The sequence below is a fragment of the Limanda limanda genome, chromosome 13 (genome assembly GCF_963576545.1).
Source record: "Limanda limanda chromosome 13, fLimLim1.1, whole genome shotgun sequence".
Taxonomy (NCBI): Eukaryota; Metazoa; Chordata; class Actinopteri; order Pleuronectiformes; family Pleuronectidae; genus Limanda; species Limanda limanda.
The window spans coordinates 13580390-13602474 of NC_083648.1; the positions used below are offsets into that span (position 1 = coordinate 13580390).

Genomic DNA, 22085 nt, shown 5'->3' on the forward strand with positions numbered 1-22085 from the left:
CATGCTACTTATTACTTGCTGATGTAATACTGCAAATTTACCCATTGTGGGACTAATAAAGGATTATCTTATCTTATCTTATCTTATCTTCATACATTTAGTTTAAACTAGTTCAGTTGAGCAGCCATACCGACAGGGGGCACTAAATGTTGCCACCGGTTGTGACTACAACACATGATCAGAGGCAGAGGAAGGAGAAGGACCAATCAGGGACAGGTACAGATTAACACTCCCCGCCCACCTCTGTATTCCCGAGCAGACGATCGAGGAAACAAACCCCGGAACGGATGGAGATGAAGTGGCCTCGTTTCTTGCTCCTCGCTCTTGGAGCCTTCTCGCTATGCTGCTCCACGTCTGGCGACAGCAGCGGCGTGAAGAAGATGAAGATGCAGTTCGCCACGGGGCCCCTGCTCAAGTTCCAGATCTGGTGAGGCGACCTGAGCACCGGAAACATGGCGAGTCATCATCGCCAGCTAGCTCACCAGGCCGGAAAGATCAGTAGCAGCTTACTAGCAGGGGGTTAGCTCATGTTAGCATGTTGGCCAGAGGACTAGGAGCATTTCCCAGTTATTTATTAGTGGAATGACTTGGCTAATGTTGAAACACAGGGCAGGAACGGTATATTACCCGGAAGTTTTGATTTTTAGACTTTCTCGTGAAGATTTATTTGAAAATGCCTCTCAGCTCTGCTGTCAAACAAGCTAGTTCTCCTTCTACTTGCTTTGGTTCATTGGAACCCGATTGGAACCAACGTCAAGGTGCATTACCACCATCTACTGCATCTCTTATTGCCATATTTACCTACATGTGTGATCGTCTCAGCACTGCCTTCTTCTCAACATAGTGAAACAATAATGATAAACATAATGTTAGTTATTGTTAAACCCCGTTACAGTCGTGTGATGTGTTGACTGATATTAAGGCTATTTCAAATCCCAGTACAGTGCTCTGTGTGTCTGGAATTATTTTATATAACTCACATTATAGTTTGACAGATTATGCCTGTTAAGTAGTACTATAATCACAACATAAAATCAATATATTTACCCTAAGGTATCTGTTAATCTGGGCTGTCACTCAGTTCCACGATAGGTTTTCCCTTCATCTCCATGAACCTTTTCACTTCTTCCCTCCGTTTGTGAAACTGTGCGAACATCTGTGTGACTCAGCCACCGCACTTCACAATTATAAACCAAATCTCTATACTCTTACTCAAGCTCACGTAGTAGCTCCTTGAACTGGTGGCTGTTTAGTCCTCTGCTTTTGACACATTTATGGTGGAAACGACAGTTGCCAGCGTGTTTGGGTATTCATGAATTGCCTCGCTGGCCGGATCGTACAGTCTTGCGTGGGCTGCATACAGACCAGAGGCCGGACGTTCCCCACCACTTTTCTACAGATTGTAATTCAGATGTCCACGCTGAGCTCACAATGTAGCCTTCAGATCAGTGTGTTGTTGGCGCCGTCGCATTTGTCCCCCTGCATTTCTCTCTAACTGTGTGCTCGTCTTCCCACAGCATTTCCTGAGGGTACAAGCGGGTGTTTGAGGAGTACATGCAGGCCTTGTACCAGCGGTACCCAGACATCCGCATCGAAGGGGAGAACTATCAGCCTATTGCCGTCTATAGGTAAGAGAGTACAACTTAATCAAATGACGGATGGTTCACTTTGAGCTGTGTAAAGTTGTTGTCACTTTTCAGTTATCACAGTATTTTATGTGATACATTTTAGGGCTCCGTTTAAAAATGGATTCACTGATTAAAATTAATCTGCATTTGAATGATCCGATTTTGATTCATAAAAAGAAGGAATCGATCTTTCAATATATACCCGCCCACAGTCACAGCGCAACACACACACAGTGTAGTTTTAATGTGATGAAGTCAGTGGCTTGTATTTGAATCAGAAGTTTGTGCACAGGTCCCAGGTGTTGTAATTAATGGTTTGGCACTTCCACTGAGACCCTGAGGTCCTCATAAGTTGACATGTTTATCGAGCTATTAATAAACTCTCCAGAGAATAGTTTCATAAAAGGAAGGAGACTGTATCCATGCACCCTCGGCATCCAAAACTCTAGCCAGTGTCTCTGGAATATTAAGCCTTGTTCACTGACTGGTGGTAGTGGTAGACAGGGCTCTATTTTAACAATGTAAGCACAAGGTCTAAGGCACATTCAACAGGTGTATATAGCAAGTTTGCAGTGTTGAAAAATAGTATTAACATCCAGTTTCTTTTTCTTTCTTTCCTCAGACACTTTTCTTCCTTCCTGTCTATATTCAAACTGCTGGTGATTGGGCTGATTATCATCGGTAGGGATCCATTTGCCCTCTTGGGTATGCAAGCTCCAGGCATCTGGGAGTGGGCCCAGGGGAATAAGGTAAGGTTTCCTGGAATACAGGTGGAGCTCTGTACCTATGGAAGAGCACTGTAATTTGTATATGTATGGAGTCAGTATGATGTTGCTGAACATGCAGGTAATCACCACAGATATCACACATCAACATGACTTGATGGTTAAATTTCATGAAACTTTATTTACATCCTGACAGCTATCAATAAACCAAATAATTTAAGGAAAACATTCTGGTCACCTTTACTGGTTTAGGGCTCATAATGTGCTTCCCCCTAATATCCTCAGTCAATAAGAATACATCTGTGCGAGATGGTCAGCCTACGCCACACATACACAAATCTGTTTGTTCCTGACAATCCTGCAAACTGCAGAGAAAAAGAAAAAAGGCAACAAGTCAAATGTAAATCTGGTACCAGGAAACCTTAAATTGAAATATGTCCGTAGAGCCCAAAGAGTATGATGGCTTTAAGCTTCATTTGCATTTAGGATGGGAAAAAAAATGTAAAGGGTTTAAAGTTCAATCTCATTTGTCAATCATGATCAATTTTTTTATAGCATCAAACCACTCATTAAAACCAAACAGATGTATGGTTTGTGACGTTGACCTTCAGCCACCAACCAGGGGGCAATACAGATTTTGTCTCCCTGATTGGGTAGTGTCAATTCTTACATTTCATTGTCTGATGAGGAGTAAACGACTTTAACTACCAGATTTTGAACTGCTAGATCGCACAAGTAGGATGGAGTTTATCTCTGACTGTACCTCATTTGTAGCTTATCCCTTCAAAGGTTCTTAAAGCACCTTCATTTTGACCTTAAAATAGTGCAGCGCGTTAATACCAGTGGTCTTTGTCCTCTGTGTATAAGTGATTTTAAAGGTTTATTTTCAGTGCGTTACTCTTACGATTCCATTGTGAGAGCAAGATATGGAGGAAACAAGTGGAAAAACAACAGCAAGTAAAATGTTTGGGAAACAATTTTTTATGTGGCACTTTCTGATATTTCTCTCAATCTTCTTTCAGATATATGCCTGCATGATGGTGTTCTTCTTCAGCAATATGATTGAAAACCAGTTAATGTCTACAGGAGCTTTTGAGATCACACTAAATGGTGAGTGTTATTCATATCATTGTTTATTGACTGAACCCAGTGCTTTCCACCACTGTTATTACACTCAGAACAACATTATGGCTGCTAACAAGTGTTACAAAAAATAATCATTGTAATATGAACAAAGTTGTGTGACAAAGCAACATAAACAGTGAATTGTAGTGATGTGACTGTTGTCTTCCTGTAGATGTGCCAGTGTGGTCAAAACTGGAGTCGGGTCAGCTGCCCTCCATGCAGCAGCTTGTGCAGATCCTGGACAACGAGATGAAGATGAACGTCCACATGGACACCCACCACCTCTCCTAACCCGACTCTTCAAGTCCTGGCTGGAGCTAAAATCCCCTCCATGTGAGTACGTCCATGCCACTGCTTTCACCAAAGAAATACTTTTAAACTACGCAGCCTTTTTAACTCGTCATGTTTTTCCTCACCAGTGAGACATTCTTCATATCAGTGATGTGTGTTTCACCTTCTCTCTCTGCCTCGCTAGGTCTGAGGTGGGTTTCTCACTGGGCTGTGAAGTGATGTTTATGAAGGTCTGCGCTGAAAGTAGGAAAACTGCTAGCACAGACTGGATGCTCCCATCACTCTTCATGATGTCCCTCCGAGACATCCCGCCCCTGACGCCAGAGTGGGATCCATGGCAACATGCCAGCCATTCTGTCATTATTTTTGTACCATTCACACGATCCCAGATTTCATCCAAGAGGATAAATTGATCAATGATTCTCATAGTCTTTAACTCGTTGCATATATTTGATCTATGTGAATAAAACAGTTGTTATTTGTACCACTGAGCCATATGTAGAATTTTAACTATTCTATTCTTTAAGTAGCTTAGCCATGTAGACAATGCAACACTTAAAATCATCACTGTTGTGAAAATAACATTGGAAAATTATGTCTTGGTATGATTTCTGAATAATTTTTATATTAACATAACTTGGAGGAAGCTTTGCAGATGAATAAAACCTATTGTAACTATTTAACTGTAAAGTTGTGGTGTGGTGTTTGGGGCGATCGATGTGGTAGAATAAGGTGTTGCATATGATACCCTGAGGTAATCTTACTTTTAGAAGAGGCTGTACATTGAATTGGATAATTTGACTCATCAGTAGTCTTATCAAGGTTTTAGTGGTTTAGTAAGAGATAACAGCAGACAAAACTGTTCAAGTCATGAGTGCACATCTTTCAGCCATCTGCTCAACCTAATGTCATTAGGACGAACCGAGGCTCTGCACTGATTTGATTAGATGAGACGAAACAGACTAGATATGAGTCCAATGGAGATGAAAGCACTGAGGCTATAGTGCCACAGGCAATCCAAAAGGTTGAATCATTGGTGATCTGTTGCATCTAAAAGGCTATTTTCCTTGTAATTTAATTGAAAATCAAATGACAAAATAAGTTATTTTTGTCGTTCTGTATTAAACTCAAACGCATCAGTTGGTTTCCAAAAGCCAAACAATATGTTGATAGAACTACAAATACTGTAAGCCAACGCTATAGTTAACTTACAATACACAGAAACAGACGTAATGAGTGTAATGTTAATGTCATGTAAAAAATCATGGAGTAAAAAGTGAGAAGCCATCAAGTTATATTTAACGCTTTCAACAAATTTGGGACACGCATCAACATTAGCTTCACACTTACAGAAAATCACTTTCTGCCCACCCACCAAAACTTGGAAGAGCAGACACAGGAGTAGATTTGAAAGAAGGTTGGTTGCCACCCGCCAATAAACCAAACAAAGAAGGAGACGTTACATCAGAAAACCAAAAAGAAGAAAAGGAGACACAATAGATGGCAGTAATGCACATTAACCTTGGTTGCCACCCGCCTATAAACCGTTTGAAAAAGAAGATTTGAAAGCACTACAGGAGAGTATCCAAGCATGAGCTTGCAAAACCTCAAGCTTCTTTAACAATGTTTGAGCTGCTGAACCATAAGTGATAAAACTGTAGTATAGACCAGATGGAAGGCCCGCTGCGTAAATATTTTTGATTGACGACCTGCTTGCTCGCTCCCCATTTTCCCCTCCTGAATCCACTCTGCTAGTTTGATTTTCTTTTTCAGTTCGGTTTATTGTCAGGTGGCAACCAACAGCAAGGTACATGACTGCCATCCACTGGATCTGCCTCTTCTTCCTGACTGCCCCACCACTCTCCTAACTTCTCTTTACCTTTTGATTTGTCCTTTACTTTGAAGCCACTGCTCTTACTGTACTTTGATGTCTTCGATATCTGACCTCTGAGGGTTGAAGAGAGACAGTAGATGGTGCTGAAGCACCTTGATGTAAAAGCACAAACACATAAATGTGAAAATCAAACCACAGACTCATCATGTCCATACCCAGATTCAAACTGATCGCCGAACTGTCGGAATTTCCTTCAGGTGACTCAGCTGACATTATGATGGATTTCAGAGACTTGGTTCGTAGTAAACCGAGCTTGACACAGAGTTTGGCCAAATATGACATATCGTCGGACGCGGCAAAGGATTTATGCACACTGATTGTTGACTTCTTCTTCAGTGAAATCAAACAGAGGATCAGCCCAATCATTTCCGAATGGGAAAACAAAGCCGTAAGCATATATTCACACATACGACCTGAGCAGTGTTTCTTTGGTGTAGAAGAGCGCCGTATCCTTAAGGACACGTACAACATCCTCCCAAAGTTTTTCAGTGGCGTTTTTACAAACAATAAACAGAGCATCAAATGTGGCAGCGTATATGAGTTGAGCTGGTTTTTGGCTGAACATATAGCGATGATGATAACCGAAGACGTGGCCATGCAACTCCCAACACTGTACAGATGCATGCAATTTGTTAATGTAGGGTCTAAGCTTCAACATTTTGAAAAAATGACGGCTCTAATTAGCAAATTAGCTAAATGCTTGCACTACGGTGAGTGCCAGTGCGGAGCACTCACAAAGGATGACCCATTCACATGCCACAGCCTGGATGACCAAGACGGACAAACAATATACTTGTCATTACGCAAAGACGGCTTTGAAGTAGATTATTATACATCCAATAGAGCAGTGATGGAAATCCTGATAAAGAGTGCAAATACTGATGCTGAAGAGGATTTAGATCTTCCTCGTGTCTCTTGCATCTCACGTCACGAAAGCTCAAAGAACCGCGGACAGTTTGATGCTCACCGAGACAAGAAGTCGGATGATCTCAAAGCTCAAGTACTGTTTTCTTTGGTTCTTACAGGGCTTGTAAATGAAACATTAGAGAAAGCCCATGCAACACTGAGTACGGCAGATTTCAACAGGATTGTCAAAAATCTGACAAAGAAGGCAAAGCAGCAGATCAAGCTCAGCACTGTAGGCACAATCAAGGCAGAGGATGTCGAGATCTACAAGGTTCTGTTCAAAGACCTACATGAGAAAATTGGCTCTAAGTGGGACCTTCTGACAGCCATGGAGTCTCAGGTGATCGATGACATCATTATTGAGGCCTTGAGGGTTCGCTTGACCAATCTGCCCAAACAGGAGAGCCCTTTCGCCAGGTTCTTCTCATCTGTGGGCCATCTCATCAGGAAACCATTCAGTGACGGCTTGGTCACCGCTCCACCCCGAACCAATGAACCCCTGTGATGCTGTGATGTTGGTGTTGGTAAAAAATAGATACAGAATGTTTTATGTAAGATACTGCAGATGTTGTGTTGTGATTGTCATGTATTCCTTGTGGAGGGGAAACATTAAAAACGTTGTGACTTCCACATCATTAGGTTGGGATGATCCCCCCCCGGTCTTTATTGTTATTTAATATCTATTAGGATAAATAAAAACATGTGCCAATTGCACTTTTAGTTATGTAGTAATGACAAATGCTTCGGTCATGGCTCCTTTTCTGAATCAATGACCTCCTCTTACACTCCTCTTCTCAAGCAAGAAAAAACTGTTGTCATATAATGTTGTGATGTTCGTTTGGGTTATTTTATCCAATGGTCTTTCTAAAATACAATAAAATTAGATCTTTTTCAAGAGCCATGGTTGGATTTGATGAGAATTTTATGATGTTTGTGGTTGGGAGACAAGATGTAATGGTTTTGTATTTTGGGGTATAATTTGAATTATTCAGGGTTCATACACATTTTTATCAATGCATTTCCATGACTCCATAATTTAATTTCAGACCTTGCAACACCAGCATTTATTTTTCTGATTTTCCACCATCAATTTATTTCCTTCGGGATTTTTTTCCTTGTGTCATTACCACGTAGCAGCAGCAGAGCAGCAGCAGCCAATTCAATGAAACAGTGTGCATATTCACAATGTCACACCATGGAGATTACTTCAACACCAGAGAGCTTTGCCATCAGAATAATGCTGGGTTTTTCATCCACAGTCAATCAGTCTTCCCAGATTCAACAGACGGCAGTCAATATGCAAGCCGCATTCCTTCCATATAGGTATGGCTTTATTGTGGATATCCATTCGTTAAGCTCACTTTATGGGGTTTGCTTTAATTGAAACTCTCAAGCCTGTTTGACAGCCAGCGCTTAACTCCAGATGAGATTTATCTCCATTGATTTCCTACTGTCATACTCTTCCTGTTTTCGTCCAATTGATCGCTGATCCTTTGCACAGTCTGATGCTTCTGGTTTAGCTTGAGCAATACGCTGAAAAATCTACTTCTACCTCTTTTTGACTGGCTCCTTATTTTAAGACACTGCTCTTGTCAAAGGTGCCGAAGCAAAGACTGTATGTCTTGTTATTTGATGAAATCCTGAACCACTATTTACAGGCTAATCAGATAGACATGCATGTCAGATTATTGGACAGGCCCAAGCTGAAGACTGAATACTTCGGCTCAGAGTTTATGAGCCATTCATCAGCTCAAGATATCGCAGAGAAATTTAGGACTTGCTATCAGAGATTGGAATCGCGATCCTCATCCAAATCTCAATGTACGGGTCTAACTTGCATTAGAAAGTGTTCGAAATACTGCAGAAGCAAGAGCAGAATGAAGTTGGGAAGTCGCTGATCAACATCAGTTTGTGCGGGTTGCACAAACTGAACCCATGCTGTCCTTCCTCTCTGAGGACATGTACAACCTGATTTGAGGTAAGGACAGATATATTGATGAATTAATTATCAATTACAGAATAATGTTTTATTGGAAACACAATTTTTTACTTGTTTTTCATTTTACAACTCTTAATTCAGAACTAAATCATGTGCAAGTGTAATAAAACATCATACAGCAACAGCATTGTTGTCCATCACATGTTAAGTTTCAGTTGTCATTCGTACATCATTTTATGTAACCGTTTTTGTTGTCCTAATAGATACAAAACAATAATAAACACTGGAGGAAAATGATCCCGCCCTTATGATGTGTAAGTCACTGAGTTTCTAATGTTTCCCCTCCACAAGGAATACATGACACTCCAAATATATAATAACATCTGTAGTATGTTATGTGAAGCATTATTCATCTATTTTCAAATGTCTACAATTAAACAAATAATGGCTCTGAGATGGGGCCACGACCGAAGCCGGCACTGAATGGTTTCCTGATGAGTTGTCCCACAGATGAGAAGAACCTGGCGAAAGCGCTCTCCTGTGTGGGCGGATTGTTCAAGCGAATCCTCAAGGCCTCAATAATGATGTCATCGATCACCTGAGACTCCATGGCTGTCAGAAGGTCCAACTCAGAGCCAATTTTCTCATGCAGGTCTTTGAACAGAACCTTGTAGATCTCAACATCATTCGCCTTGATTGGGCCTACGGTGCTGAGCTTGATCTGCTGCTTTGCCTTCTTTGTCAGATTTTGGACAATCCTCTCGAAATCTGCGGGACACAGTCTCACCTGGGCTTTCTCCATGGTTTCATTTACAAGCCCTGTGAGAATCAAGGAAAACAGAACTTGAGTTTTGAGATTATCCGGCGCTTTGTCTCGGTGACCATCAGACTGCTCGCACTTCTTTGAGCTGTAAGGGACATGAGGAGAGTCCGAAATCTCCTCAATATCAGTGTTTGCACTCTTTATCAGGATTTCCATCACTGCTCTATTTGATGTATGATAATCTACTGAAAAGCCGTCGTTGATAATAGACATGTACATTGCGTGTCTGCCTCGGTCGTCCAGGCAACGGTCTGTGTTTTTGTCTTGATTTAGCGCAACTCCGCACTGGCACCCACCGCTGTGTACACATGATGCTGATGTGCTAATAAGAGCCATCATTTTTTCAAAACGTTGAAGCAGACAATATCCTCTCCTAAAATGTATGGGTTTCTCATTCGTCGTGTTTGGGAGTCGCATGGCTAAGTGTTCAGCCATCATCGAAATCAAATGTTCACCCATTAACCAGCTCAATTCCTGTATGCTGCCACAATCGATCTTCCGGTAGTTGTTTGTAAAAATGCAATTTAAGAACTTTGGGAGGATGTTGAAGGTGTCCTTAAGGATACGGCGCTCATCTACGCCGAAGAAACACTGCTCGGGTCGCAAGTGTAAATATATGCTTGTGGCTTTCTCTTCCCACTCTGACACGATTGGGTTGATCCTCTTTTCCATTTCCCTGAAGAAGAAGTCAACGATCAGTGTGCATAAATCCATCGCCGTGTCCCAGCATATCTCAACTTGCTCCAAACGCTGAGTCAAGCTCGGTTTACGACGAATCAAGTCGTTAAAGTCGAGCATAATGTCGAGCAAGCCCATTGGAGGGAATTCCACCAGTTCTGCAATCAGTTTGAATCTGGTTGTGTACATGGTGAGTCTATGGTTTGAATTTCTATCGATCTCTTAAATCATTTATCGGTTTGTTCTTTTCAAGGTGTCAGGGTGCTTCACAGCCATCTACTCTGTCTTCAATATAGTCTTCTCCTTTCTTCAACACACAGCATAGTCCTGAAGAATATAACGGTCAGAGATCAAAGAAATCAAAGTACAGTTAGAGGAGTGGCTTCAAAGTAAAGGACAAATCACAAGGGAAAGAGAAGGAAGGAGATCGGTGGAGCAGTCAGGGAGAAGAGGCAGATCCAGAGACAAACCGACAGGGGGCGGTACATATTGGTACAGATTGTGTCTACAACATAATATCAAAGGCAGAGGAAGGAGAAGGACCAATCAGAGACAGGTACAGATTAACACCCCCCGCCCATCTCTGCGTTCCCGAGCAGACGATCGAGGAAACAAACCCCGGAACGGATGGAGATGAAGTGTCCTCGTTTCTTGCTCCTCGCTCTTGGAGCCTTCTCGCTATGCTGCGCCACGTCTGGCGACATCAGCGGCGTGAAGAAGATGAAGATGCAGTTCGCCACGGGGCCCCTGCTCAAGTTCCAGATCTGGTGAGGCGAACTGAGCACCGGAAACATGGCGAGTCATCATCGCCAGCTAGCTCACCTCTCCGGCTAACAGCACCGCAGGCCGTAGAGATCAGTAGCAGCTTACTAGCAGGGGGTTAGCTCATGTTAGCATCTTGGCTAGAGGAGAAGGAGCATTTCCCAGTTATTTATTAGCGGAGTGACTCGGCTACTGTTGAAACACAGGGCATGAACGGTATATTACCCGGAAGTTTTGTTTGTTAGACTTTATCGTGAAGATCCATTTGAAATGGCCTCTCGGCTCTCCTGTCAAACAAGCTAGTTATCGATAAACCCTGTGACAGTCGGTACATTTGTACAACTTCTGAAGATTCCTTCAACTGGATGACAGATTCCTCACCGACATGTTGTTTGTACTGATATTAATGTTATTTCAAATCCGAGTACAATTCCCTGGGTCTGGAATGACTTTATATAAGTAACATTCTAGTTTTATAGATTATGCCTGTTGGAGTGAAGCCGAGGTCGTAAATGCTGTGAATGAGACCAAGTAGTGCCCCCTGCCGGCATATACAACGACCTTCATCTGTAGGTCCACACCAATGTTATGATTTACAAAGCAATGTTAGCTGCAGGCTAATCAGTAATTAGAAAAAGAAACAAAACAAAAGCTGTGTAGATATGTATAGATTGAAATTATGATGTCATGGTCCAGCTCACAATTTATCTTTCAGATCTTTGTATTGTTGTCTTTCTGCATGTCTTTCTAACTGTGTGCTTGTCGTCCCACAGCATTTCCTGAGGGTACAAGCGGGTGTTTGAGGAGTACATGCAGGCCTTGAACCAGCGGTACCCGGACATCCGCATCGATGGGGAGAACTATCTTCCTATTCCCCTCTACCGGTAAGAGAGTGGGAGATTGTCTGCCTTCTAACAATAGGATTATGCCCAGCTTTATTAAAGCCGGCTGGAAGCTGCCTGTGATTAGCCGAGATTTGACTGAGGAAGTGGAATTCTCATGCAGCCGGCCTTATCTGTCTGCGGTGGTTTTATAATTGTGGTTTCCTTGTGCAAATCATGTTGGTTGTTATTGCTGGCATACTGTAGATTTTGATCTTGGTATACTTTGGGAAGGTATGAGTGCTTGACCTAGTTTCCAATTATTTAGGGACACCTTGTTAAAACTAATTCAGTTTAGTACAAAAACCCTTGTTACAAATTTTAACTTGGCAAAAATTCTTTGGACAAAACGAGCTACAAGTAACTTTGGGCTGTTGGACTCTACAATTATCTAAAATAGGATTATTTATGTCAATTCAAAAAGAAACTAATGTGAAAATCCGCATGAATTGAAGCAGTTGTAATATTTATTTTGAATGTGATGTATTATTCCCTAAATTCTGTTTTCTTGACCGTGATCTATTTCTGTTTTGTGTACTGATATTGGTGCAGACAAGATTTTTGATGAAATTGTAATCTTGTAGTTTTAATGTGATGAAGACGGTGGCCTTGTGAAGCATGTGCAGCCTGTATTTGAACCGGAGGTCTGTGCCCAGGTCCTAGGTGTTGTAGTTGAATAGGTGACCGTGCCACTGAGACCCTAAGGTCCTCATCAGTTCACTCGTTATTGAACTCTTGATAAACTCTCCAGAGATTAGTTTCATCAAAGAAAGGAGGAACTTTTGACGTCTTTCTGTCATAATAGCAACTTCGGCTGACGCATGATGTGTTTTAATGTTGCCATAACACAGCACTGTTGCCGTGTTGTAAATCGTATTAAGATCCAGTTTCTTTTTCTTTCTTCCCTTAGACACTTCTCTTCCTTCCTGTCTATATTCAAACTGCTGGTGATTGGGCTGATTATCATCGGGAGGGATCCATTTGCCCTCATTGGTATGCAAGCTCCAGGCATCTGGGAGTGGGCCCAGGGGAATAAGGTAAGGTTTCCTGGAAATACAGGTAGAGCTCTGAACGTATTGAACAGAACTGTAATTTTAATATGTTTGGAGTCAGTATGATGATGCTGCTGAACGTGCAGGTAATCACCCCAGATATCACACAGGAACATGACTAGACTGTAGAAATGACGGAAAGTGCGCTGTTTGTGATGCAGCCGTGTACATGAACTCTGCCATGTACAACCCACTCCGTGGGATTTCATTAACTGTATATGCAGGGTCTTCAGGTTGTGTTGTTAAATGTGTCCTTAGGTTTGCACCCATGCTAAAGGCTCAGAGGGAGCAGACTGATATTTGCAAATGAACAATCTTGAACTATAGTAATTTTGTGTGTTTCAACAGAAAGCTGTGGCTGACGTAAAGTTATGTTTAACCTTGCAACAAGGTCCCCTCAAAGGTTCTTAAAGCAGCTTCATGTTGACCTGTAAATAGTGCAGTGTGTTCATATCAGTGGTCTTTGTCGTTAGTGTTGAAGTGATTTAAAGGTTTATTTTTAAAGCATTACTATAAGAATTGGGTTAGTTAATTGGGAGAAACGGTCAGTAAAATAGCTTGGGAAAATATTTTTTCATGTGGAACTTTCTAACTGAGATTGTTCTCATGCTTCTCTCAGATATATGCCTGCATGATGGTGTTCTTCTTCAGCAATATGATTGAAAACCAGTTGATGTCTACAGGAGCTTTTGAGATCACACTAAATGGTGAGTGTGATTCATATCATTGTTTATTGACTGAACCCAGTGCTTTCCACCACTGTTATTACACTCAGAACAACATTATGGCTGCTAACAAGTGTCACAAAAAATAATCATTGTAATATGAATAAAGTTGTGTGACAAAGCACTAGCATAAACAGTGAATCTCAATGATGTGAACATTGTTTTTCTGTAGATGTGCCAGTGTGGTCAAAACTGGAGTCGGGCCAGCTGCCCTCCATGCAGCAGCTTGTGCAGATCCTGGACAACGAGATGAAGATGAACGTCCACATGGACACTCACCACCTCTCCTAACCCGACTTTTCAAGTCCTGGCTGGAGCTAAAATCCCCTCTATGTGAGTACGTCCATGCCACTGCTTTCACCAAAGAAATACTTTTAAACGACACAGCCTTTTTAACTCGTCATGTTTTTCCTCACCAGTGAGACATTCTTCATATCAGTGATGTGTGTTCCACCTTCTCTCTCTTTCTCTCTAGGTCTGAGGTGGGTTTCTCACTGGGCTGTGAAGTGATGTTTATGAAGGTCTGCGCTGAAAGTAGGAAAACTGCTAGCACAGACTGGATGCTCCCATCACTCTTCATGATGTCCCTCCGAGACATCCCGCCCCTGACGCCAGAGTGGGATCCATGGCAACAGTGCCAGCCATTCTGTCATTTTTTTTGTACCATTCACACGATCCCAGATTTCATCCAAGAGGATAAATTGATTAATGATTCTTATAGTCTTTAACTCGTTGCATATATTTGATCTATGTGAATGAAACAGTTGTTATTTGTACCACTGAGCCATATGTAGAATTTTAACTATTCTATTCTTTAAGTAGCTTAGCCATGTAGACAATGCAACACTTAAAATTATCACTGTTGTGAAAATAACATTGGGGAATTTTGTCTTGGTATGATTTCGGAATAATTTTTATATTCACATAACTTTGAAGATGAATAAACTATTGTAACTATTTAACTGTAAAGTTGTGGTGTTTGGGGTTACTGATTGATGTGGTAGAATAAGGTGTTACAAACGATACCCTGAGGAAATCGTACTTTTAGGAGAGGCTGTACATTGAAGTGGATATATAGTATAATGACTACTCACTTTTGATATAAGGAAACCCGGTAAGAAATATAGAAAATCTGCTAAATGGCTGGAAGATAACAGCAGACAAATCTATTCAAGTCACGAGTGCACATGTTTTAACTCAGCTTAATGTTATTAGGATGACCTGAGGCCCTGCACCGATTTGATTAGATGAGACTAAACAGACTGAGGTTACAGTGCTACAGGAAATCCAACATTTTAAGCTTTTGATGTATCTTCTAGACAGGTAATAGAGTTACAGACATCCCTGAAGACACTTGTGGATAAAGGCCCTTTCATTGTCGCTCATTATCACATGAGCACTAACCGTTAGAAGCCTTTGGGCAACAACGTGGAGGTGAGTGACCTATATGGTCTTGGGCAGCTGGTTCTGACAATGCTTCATCAGGCACTGATGAAGATTCTTTATGGCCAGGAGGATCCTGTCCCTGGCTGCCAATGCTGTAAGCGCTTCCTTAGTTGCTGAAGGTCCTGAAGCAGGCCCGTCTGTGTCAGATTCACCCTAAAATGTACAGTTACCAGATGTCATTACCAGACTCAATACAAATTGAGTCAGTGTGAATGTTACATGAAGGTGTGATGCAGCACAATCCCAATTTCCAAACTGGCATGTAAACAGTAAACACAGTAAAAGAGAACTTATCAGGAGAGGTTGAAAACATAGTGTCAGAATGGTACATTTAACATCCTCCAGAAACGTTATTGAAAAAGAGACAGAGAAGCTTTTTACACAGCTTGTGTTGCAGAGCTGGAGGCTCTGGAAAGTGCAAGGTGATTATGTGATGACAAAGAATGTAAACAATTCTTCACTTTTACCTGAGCACAGCAGACGCCCACGCTGAACTTTGCATGTTGTCCTTGAGCCAGGAAGGAAACAAACACTTGTTTCCTCCCCAAGACTCGGACCCCTACAGATTTGTTGAGGGATAAGAAGACGGGGTGCAGGGGCCCCTCCCACCTCCACCGACAAACTCTGGCACCTGCCTCGTCCAAACACTGACCCCCTGATGTGTTTAAGGACAGCCTGAAACATGAACACAAATACACACAAATAATTTGAACACACACAGTTAATGTCACACCTGAATATAGATTATACTAATAATATAAACTATATATATACATATATATGTGTAGTATCCTTAATACCATATGTTTCCATTGCTGTGGTAACAAGCAGCCCTGCCATCAGACTGGAACACGGCTCTCATCACTGGATTGGGGGCCTTTATGTCATCATACACGATGCAGACACTTCCATTTTCTTCAGTGACCACAACGAGAGCCAAGTGGCCTGAGGGATAACTGTTACCATGGCGATAAGGATGGGAACACCCACTGTAGAGTACACGTCTCATTGCATTTATCATGTGGTACACATTTGATTTGCCCTGGATCAAATTTCCATCTTTGTAATTATTACATTTATATAATCCTTTAACTGAAAAATCGTATCACACAATGTAAAATCTCCAAACCTTATATCTGAGAAGGATACAAGACCTGAGCGGAGCCGCCACTGAACAAGGTAAGACATTTTTTGCCACTGGAATAATATTTTTGAAGAAATTCTGCCCCATCCTGCAAATAAACACAGTAAGATTAAACAAGGTCCAACAAAAACTGGTCAAACTGACAAAGGAAGCAAACAATGAGTCAGGAAAGAGAACATGACAGTTTGGGGTTACCTGAGGATGACATATGCCAAACTTAAGATGCTTGCTTTTATAACAGCGGACCGACTCCCGAGCCGCCTCATCTGCACTTCTCCTGCACCTCTCAGGCCCATCATTATTTCCTTTTCCATGAGCACAAGAGAGCCGGAAGCGGAGGATGTTTGACCTTGTGGCGACTAATTTACAGCACAAAACAAAGTGTATTGATCTCACGTGTTGAGGTTCTCATCAATAACTTTAACAGATTAATAATAACACCTAAAACAAATGCACACTAAGACCACACGGATTAGCCAAAAAACAGTATATAAAGATGGACGACACATCGCCACTTCTTCCCACCATCCAGAAATGAAACAAAAATATGAACGCTTTCTTGTGCATTTGAAGCCAGTGTTTGGGCAGCAGTGATCGAGGGGTCAAGCCACATGGACGAGGTTCCATCAATACACACACTCAACCAATCACTAGGCAATCATGACATTTCACCACAGATTTTTATCGCATCAAATTACAAATTAAAACCAAACTTATCAGAAGAATTAACATTCAAACAAACATCCGTGTGATGAGAAGTGTACCTAAAATGACAATGCGGGAGAAAAATGTATTTGATATTTACTTTTTAGTTTGGTCCATGTCTCAACCATTAATTAGCACTGAGGAGACTATTTGGCTTCACTTATGGGGAGCAGTCATGTCGTCGATCTTTATATACAGTCAATGTGATGAACTGATTTAAAGTTTCCAATTTGTATCTAAGTTACTTACATGTTTCCGTTGGAGCTTGGATTGAGTAACGGTTGTTGATTTTTACCTCTGGCTGTGCTCTAAGAAAAAGTCCAAATACATTTCTGATTAGCAGTGACTACATTTGTTTTGTGTTGTCTTTTATTTGTTATGTCTTAAAAAAACAAAATCGTACTTAAGTCCTAATGGTAGGTCTTCGACCAACTCATCCTCCTCCTTTGCAGTTGTCAGGTCACATCTCCCCTCACACAAAGCTCTCTCCTTCACCAGCATCTCACACAGCTGCTGATGCTGAGTACAACAAAAGTGTGGAGCTGCCTAGGATGGACACAAACAGAGGGTGGACAGGGGGTCAATGGAGCATCAGGTCAAATTTGAGGAGTTTTGTTTTGTAGATTTCCTGTCTGCCTCACCTCAGGTTCCTGCATCCATGTTACACTGAGTGAAGGTCTGGCCTTTTGTCCACAGTACTCACATTTTGCCCCAAATTCTGACAGAGGTGGGAGCTGGAAAAAAGTTTTCAAACGGGCTAATCAGTAATAGAAGTTGCCCTGAGTTTGAATTTACAACAGTAGATGGAAATGTGTTCTTAGTACCTCCTGAAGAATGGTTAGAACATTTATCCTGCTGTCGTCGGACTCACGATTGTACCTTAGAACTCCTGCAGCTCTGATATAAAAGCTGAGTGGATTATTCACAGGCTGTGGCTGGCTCTCGTGTATCCGCTTCCCAAACCCAGAGGGTAAAAAAAATCGAATCAGTTAAACAGGTCACTGATAAGCTAGATGGTTTCTGATTAAAAACATGAATATGGGATTATTTTCCTCTACTTACACGGACATTAACAACAGTCGGTGTCACATGGTCTTGTTTAGCAGCAGCACCTCCTAATGGCAAAACAAAAGCATAGACCTGAATACAGCAGCTACTAAAGGATCCAGCTTTGCAGAATAATGAGGATTTGATGATCCTATTTTAAACTGTTAATGTATATTAAACTATCAGTGTAAAACGGCTGCCATTTTGACATGAAATCTTTTGTACTAATCACATTAATTGTCCGAGAAAGCTCAACGCACTGCAAATTAAGAAACGAACTTCATTAATTTGACCTGACATGCACTACAAAAAGTCACAACACATGCAAATACAAAAAAACACTGCAAATTGCAAAAAGGATAACAGAAATGTTTCTAGGGGACCCAAAAAAGTGATGAACCTGACTGAAGTTCCATCATTTGTGAAGTTCCATCACCACTGACCAGAAGCAGACTTCAGTAACCTCTCAAAGTTCACAGGCTCATCACTTTTTTGGTTCCCATGGAGACATTCCCGTTGTCGTTTTTTTCAATTTGCAACGTGTTTCTGTATTTCCATGTGTTGGGACCTTTTGCAGCGCATGTGTTGTCAAATCGTTGTAGAGGTTTTCGTAACATGCATAGATGTTTCTATTTGCCTGTGTTCTCTTGATTCAATGTGTGTTGAGCTCTCTCAGCCACCTTACTATTTAGACAGAGCCTTATTTCCTGTGATCAGTAACCCCAGTGTTTACCTTCTATTTCATGTTAAAATGGCTGCCATGAAGAAGGTGTAGCTACTATAATCATACTTGTAGTCAGACTCACTAGAAAAACTGGACTTCATCCTTATCTCTTTTCTTCACACTGCACTCTGGAAACGGTATTTGAGTGGCAACTGAAGTAGTATCAAGTTTTCCATGAATGTCGCTGAGTTTTCTGCCTCAATTCAGTTTATTGGCAGTTGATGAGATGAGATCTGATTCTAGTTGTGTGCACTATTTCGACATTAAAGCAAAACTTGTCCCTATAATCCCCTCTTCTCCTTTGAGTCAAAGACCCTCAGTATCTCTCAGTTATTGTGCGTCTGACGTCAAAGTCTTTTCTTAGGTTTCTGTTCCATCTGTTGACCAGTAGGGGCACAATCTGAGGCTGCAGCAGCTTGCAGCAACACTTCCGATGACAGCGGCAGCTGCCACCAGTCTATGGCTGCCACCATAGGGCTGCCACTGGTTATTTCCGCTTGTGGCAGCAAGTATATCCAAACCACGCACCCGCCTACAGAGTCCAAACCACGCCCCCTACAAACCACCCTGCATTGGATGAGGGAGACAACAGATATCGAAGATGAAAAATGTATTTAAATAGTTTTAGCAAAAGAATTAGGGAATAACATATTCATCACCTGATAACTCCGAGAGAATGTTTTCTTTGTGCTTGTTTTTGGTATTTTCATGAATGAACAAACCAAACTAAAGGCTCAGTTTAACAAATCGAAAAATACAGGTATGTCTAGCAATTAGTAAGAAGAAATACTGAAGAAAAGCTATTTTACATTGACGTTAATAAATTTGTGTAATTATCAACATCCAAATGTAGGTTACCTTTAATTTAAATAAATAAAAACACTTTTGTAAACAGAACATCCTTGTAGCATGAAAATGACCCCCTTTTTACTCTTTTTGAGCAGAGGGCTTTTGCACTGACACTCACAGTTAGATAACCACATAATATGTTATACATCACAGTATAGATTAGCGGATCAGTTCACAGTGTTGGACTCATCTGCATTCATTGCCAGAGTATAATGTGCTCGTTTTGCACTCGTGGTTCAGGGTCCTCGGCCCGTGAGTGGGGGGGACTCCGGGGAAACAACGCTCTCCAATCTCTTGAGTGTGGGTTGTAGTGTTTTGCTGTCTGTCTTATCTATTGTACGATTAAAATACGCACATTGAAATAAAAATAAAAACTGAATAGTTAACAAGTTGACAAAAAACTATTAACAGCCAAGAGGTGGAGTGACAGAGAAAATCAGGGGTCAAAGTCTTTTAAAAAACGGTTCGATCTTCAGTATTAAATTGTAGTCCTGCTGTTTTTAGTAAGTAACGGGCAGTTAGTTGTTTCTCACTGTAAAGAAAAATGGGATAAAGAGCTGATTAATAAGACATTCAAGAAATTCACATGCATTTCAGGTTATAAGTTCATGGAATATAGATTTATTCCTAACTGGCATGTAAACACAATAAAGGAGAACATATGAGGAGAGGTTGAAGACATAGTGTCAGAATGGTACATTTAACATCCTCCAGAAACGTTATTGAAAAAGAGACAGAGAAGCTTTTTACACATCTTGTGTTGCAGAGCTGGAGGCTCTGGAAAGTGCAAGGTGAATATGTGATGACAAAAAATGTAAACAATGCTTCACTTTAACCTGAGCACAGCAGGCGCCCACGCTGAACTTTGCTTGTTGTCCTTGAGCCAGGAAGGAAACAAACACTTGTTTCCTCCCGAAGACTCGGACCCCTACAGATTTGTTGAGGGATAAGAAGACGGGGTGCAGGGGCCCCTCCCACCTCCACCGACTTACTCTGGCACCTGCCTCGTCCAAACACTGACCCCCTGATGTGTTTAAGGACAGCCTGAAACATTAACACAAATACACACAAACATACAGAACACACACAGTTGATGGCATACCTGAATATGGATTATACTAATAATATATATACATATATGTGTGTAATATCCTTAATACCATATGTTTCCATTGCTGTGGTAACATGCAGCCCTGCCATCAGACTGGAACACGGCTCTCATCACTGGATTGGGGGCCTTGCTGTCATCATACACGATGCAGACACTTCCATTTTCTTCAGTGAACACAACGAGAGCCAAGTGGCCTGAGGGATAACTGTTACCATGGCGATAAGGATGGGAATACCCACTGTAGAGTGCACGTCTCATTGCATATATCATCTTCTAACATAAATTATCTGTTCTGGATTACAAAAAAAATCCCCCATTTGATGTTTTTATAAATTCTGTATTATTTCTTAAACTAAAAAATCTTATCACACCATATAAAAATCTCCAAACACTATATCTGAGAAGGATACAAGACCTGAGCGGAGCCGCCACGGAACAAGGTAAGAAATGTTTTGCCACTGGAATAATATTTGTGAAGAAATTTTGCCCCATCCTGCAAATAAACACAGTAAGATTAAACAAGGTCCAACTAAAATGCTTTAGATGTCTCCAATTATGAAAGGGCTACATAACAGAAAGCAGCAATTAATAAAAAAGATGGTGTAGAGTTTGAGAAAAGCATTTTCCACACAGTGGGTCAAACTGACAAAGGAAGCGAACAATGAGTCAGGAAAGAGAACATGACAGTTTGGTGTTACCTGATGATGACATAAGCCAAACTTAAGAGGTTTGTGTTTATAACAGGGGATAGACGCCTGAGGCTCCTCCTCTTCACTTCTCCTGCACCTCTCAGGCGCTCCACTAGAACACACTGTCCAGTTTCCTTTTCCATGAGCGCAAGAGAGCCGGAAGCGGAGGACGTTTGATGCAGGGGCAACTAAATAACAGTACAAAAGTGTGTTGGTCTCACGTGTTGAGGTTCTCAACAAGATTAAAAATAACACAAAAAACCTGTGCACACTGTATCATGATTAGTAACTGCATGGATTAACCACAGACTGCATATAAAAATGGATGACGCATCTCCACTTCCTCCCACTATCCAGGGAGGATGTTAAGATATCCTGGATATGAACGCTTAGAGCACATTTGGAGCCAGGGTCTATGCAGTAGTGATTGGGAGATGGAGCCATGGTAGTGAGGTCCTGTCAATACTCAAACTCGACCAATCACAAGTGAGTCTCAGCTGTCAATCATGACGTTACACTCTTAAATACAAGAGAACAATCTATTTTCCCTGTACATGTACGTTTAAGTTCAGGCCATGTGTCATCCTTAATTGACCTTAACAGCAGCCAGCCACAAGATGGCGATCAAGACACCTGCCTTCAATAATGGGGAGCAGTCATGTCGTCCATCTTTATATACAGTCAATGTGATGAAATGATTTAAAGTTTCCAATGTGTATCTAACTTAGTGAGCAGTTACTTACATGTTTCTGTCGCAGCTTGGATAGAGTTACCCTTGTTTATTTTCACCTCTGACTGTGCTCTATGAGAAAGTCCAAATACATTCCTGATCAGCAGTGACTACATTTGTTGGTCTTTTTTTTTTGGTTATTTAAAAAAATGTAATCATACCCAAGTCCAATTAATATGTCTTCGAAAAACTTGTTGTCATCCTCCTCCTT

The 22085-nt window shown here is 41.3% G+C and overlaps 3 protein-coding genes across 5 annotated transcripts; 2 read left to right on the top strand and 1 right to left on the bottom strand.

The window, feature by feature from the left end:
• The first annotated feature begins 232 nt into the window (after nucleotides 1-232).
• Nucleotides 233-14386, top strand: selenot1a (selenoprotein T, 1a). Of its 3 annotated transcripts, none has more exons than XM_061083932.1 (6): nucleotides 233-427; nucleotides 1518-1628; nucleotides 2251-2377; nucleotides 3376-3463; nucleotides 3651-3811; nucleotides 13905-14386. In XM_061083932.1, the coding sequence occupies exons 1-5, from the start codon at nucleotides 288-290 to the stop codon at nucleotides 3767-3769; spliced, it is 585 nt and encodes a 194-aa protein (XP_060939915.1). In that variant the 5' UTR covers nucleotides 233-287; the 3' UTR covers nucleotides 3770-3811; nucleotides 13905-14386. The 3 variants fall into 3 exon arrangements, with proteins under 3 accessions (XP_060939915.1, XP_060939917.1, XP_060939914.1); XM_061083934.1 differs by lacking the exon at nucleotides 13905-14386 and adding an exon at nucleotides 3954-4452 and having other exon boundaries at nucleotides 3651-3815; XM_061083931.1 differs by lacking the exon at nucleotides 13905-14386 and adding an exon at nucleotides 3954-4452 and having other exon boundaries at nucleotides 234-427.
• Nucleotides 10579-14386, top strand: LOC133017759 (thioredoxin reductase-like selenoprotein T1a). Its single transcript, XM_061083930.1, has 6 exons — nucleotides 10579-10776; nucleotides 11545-11655; nucleotides 12563-12689; nucleotides 13324-13411; nucleotides 13602-13762; nucleotides 13905-14386. The coding sequence occupies exons 1-5, from the start codon at nucleotides 10637-10639 to the stop codon at nucleotides 13718-13720; spliced, it is 585 nt and encodes a 194-aa protein (XP_060939913.1). The 5' UTR covers nucleotides 10579-10636; the 3' UTR covers nucleotides 13721-13762; nucleotides 13905-14386.
• Nucleotides 14387-14761: 375 nt separating this feature from the next.
• Nucleotides 14762-21588, bottom strand: LOC133017495 (uncharacterized). Its single transcript, XM_061083604.1, has 7 exons — nucleotides 21495-21588; nucleotides 20505-20619; nucleotides 20181-20388; nucleotides 16025-16107; nucleotides 15676-15831; nucleotides 15343-15550; nucleotides 14762-14872 (listed from the first exon to the last, which is right to left on the bottom strand). The coding sequence occupies exons 1-7, from the start codon at nucleotides 21586-21588 to the stop codon at nucleotides 14762-14764; spliced, it is 975 nt and encodes a 324-aa protein (XP_060939587.1).
• Between the last annotated feature and the right edge of the window lie 497 nt (nucleotides 21589-22085).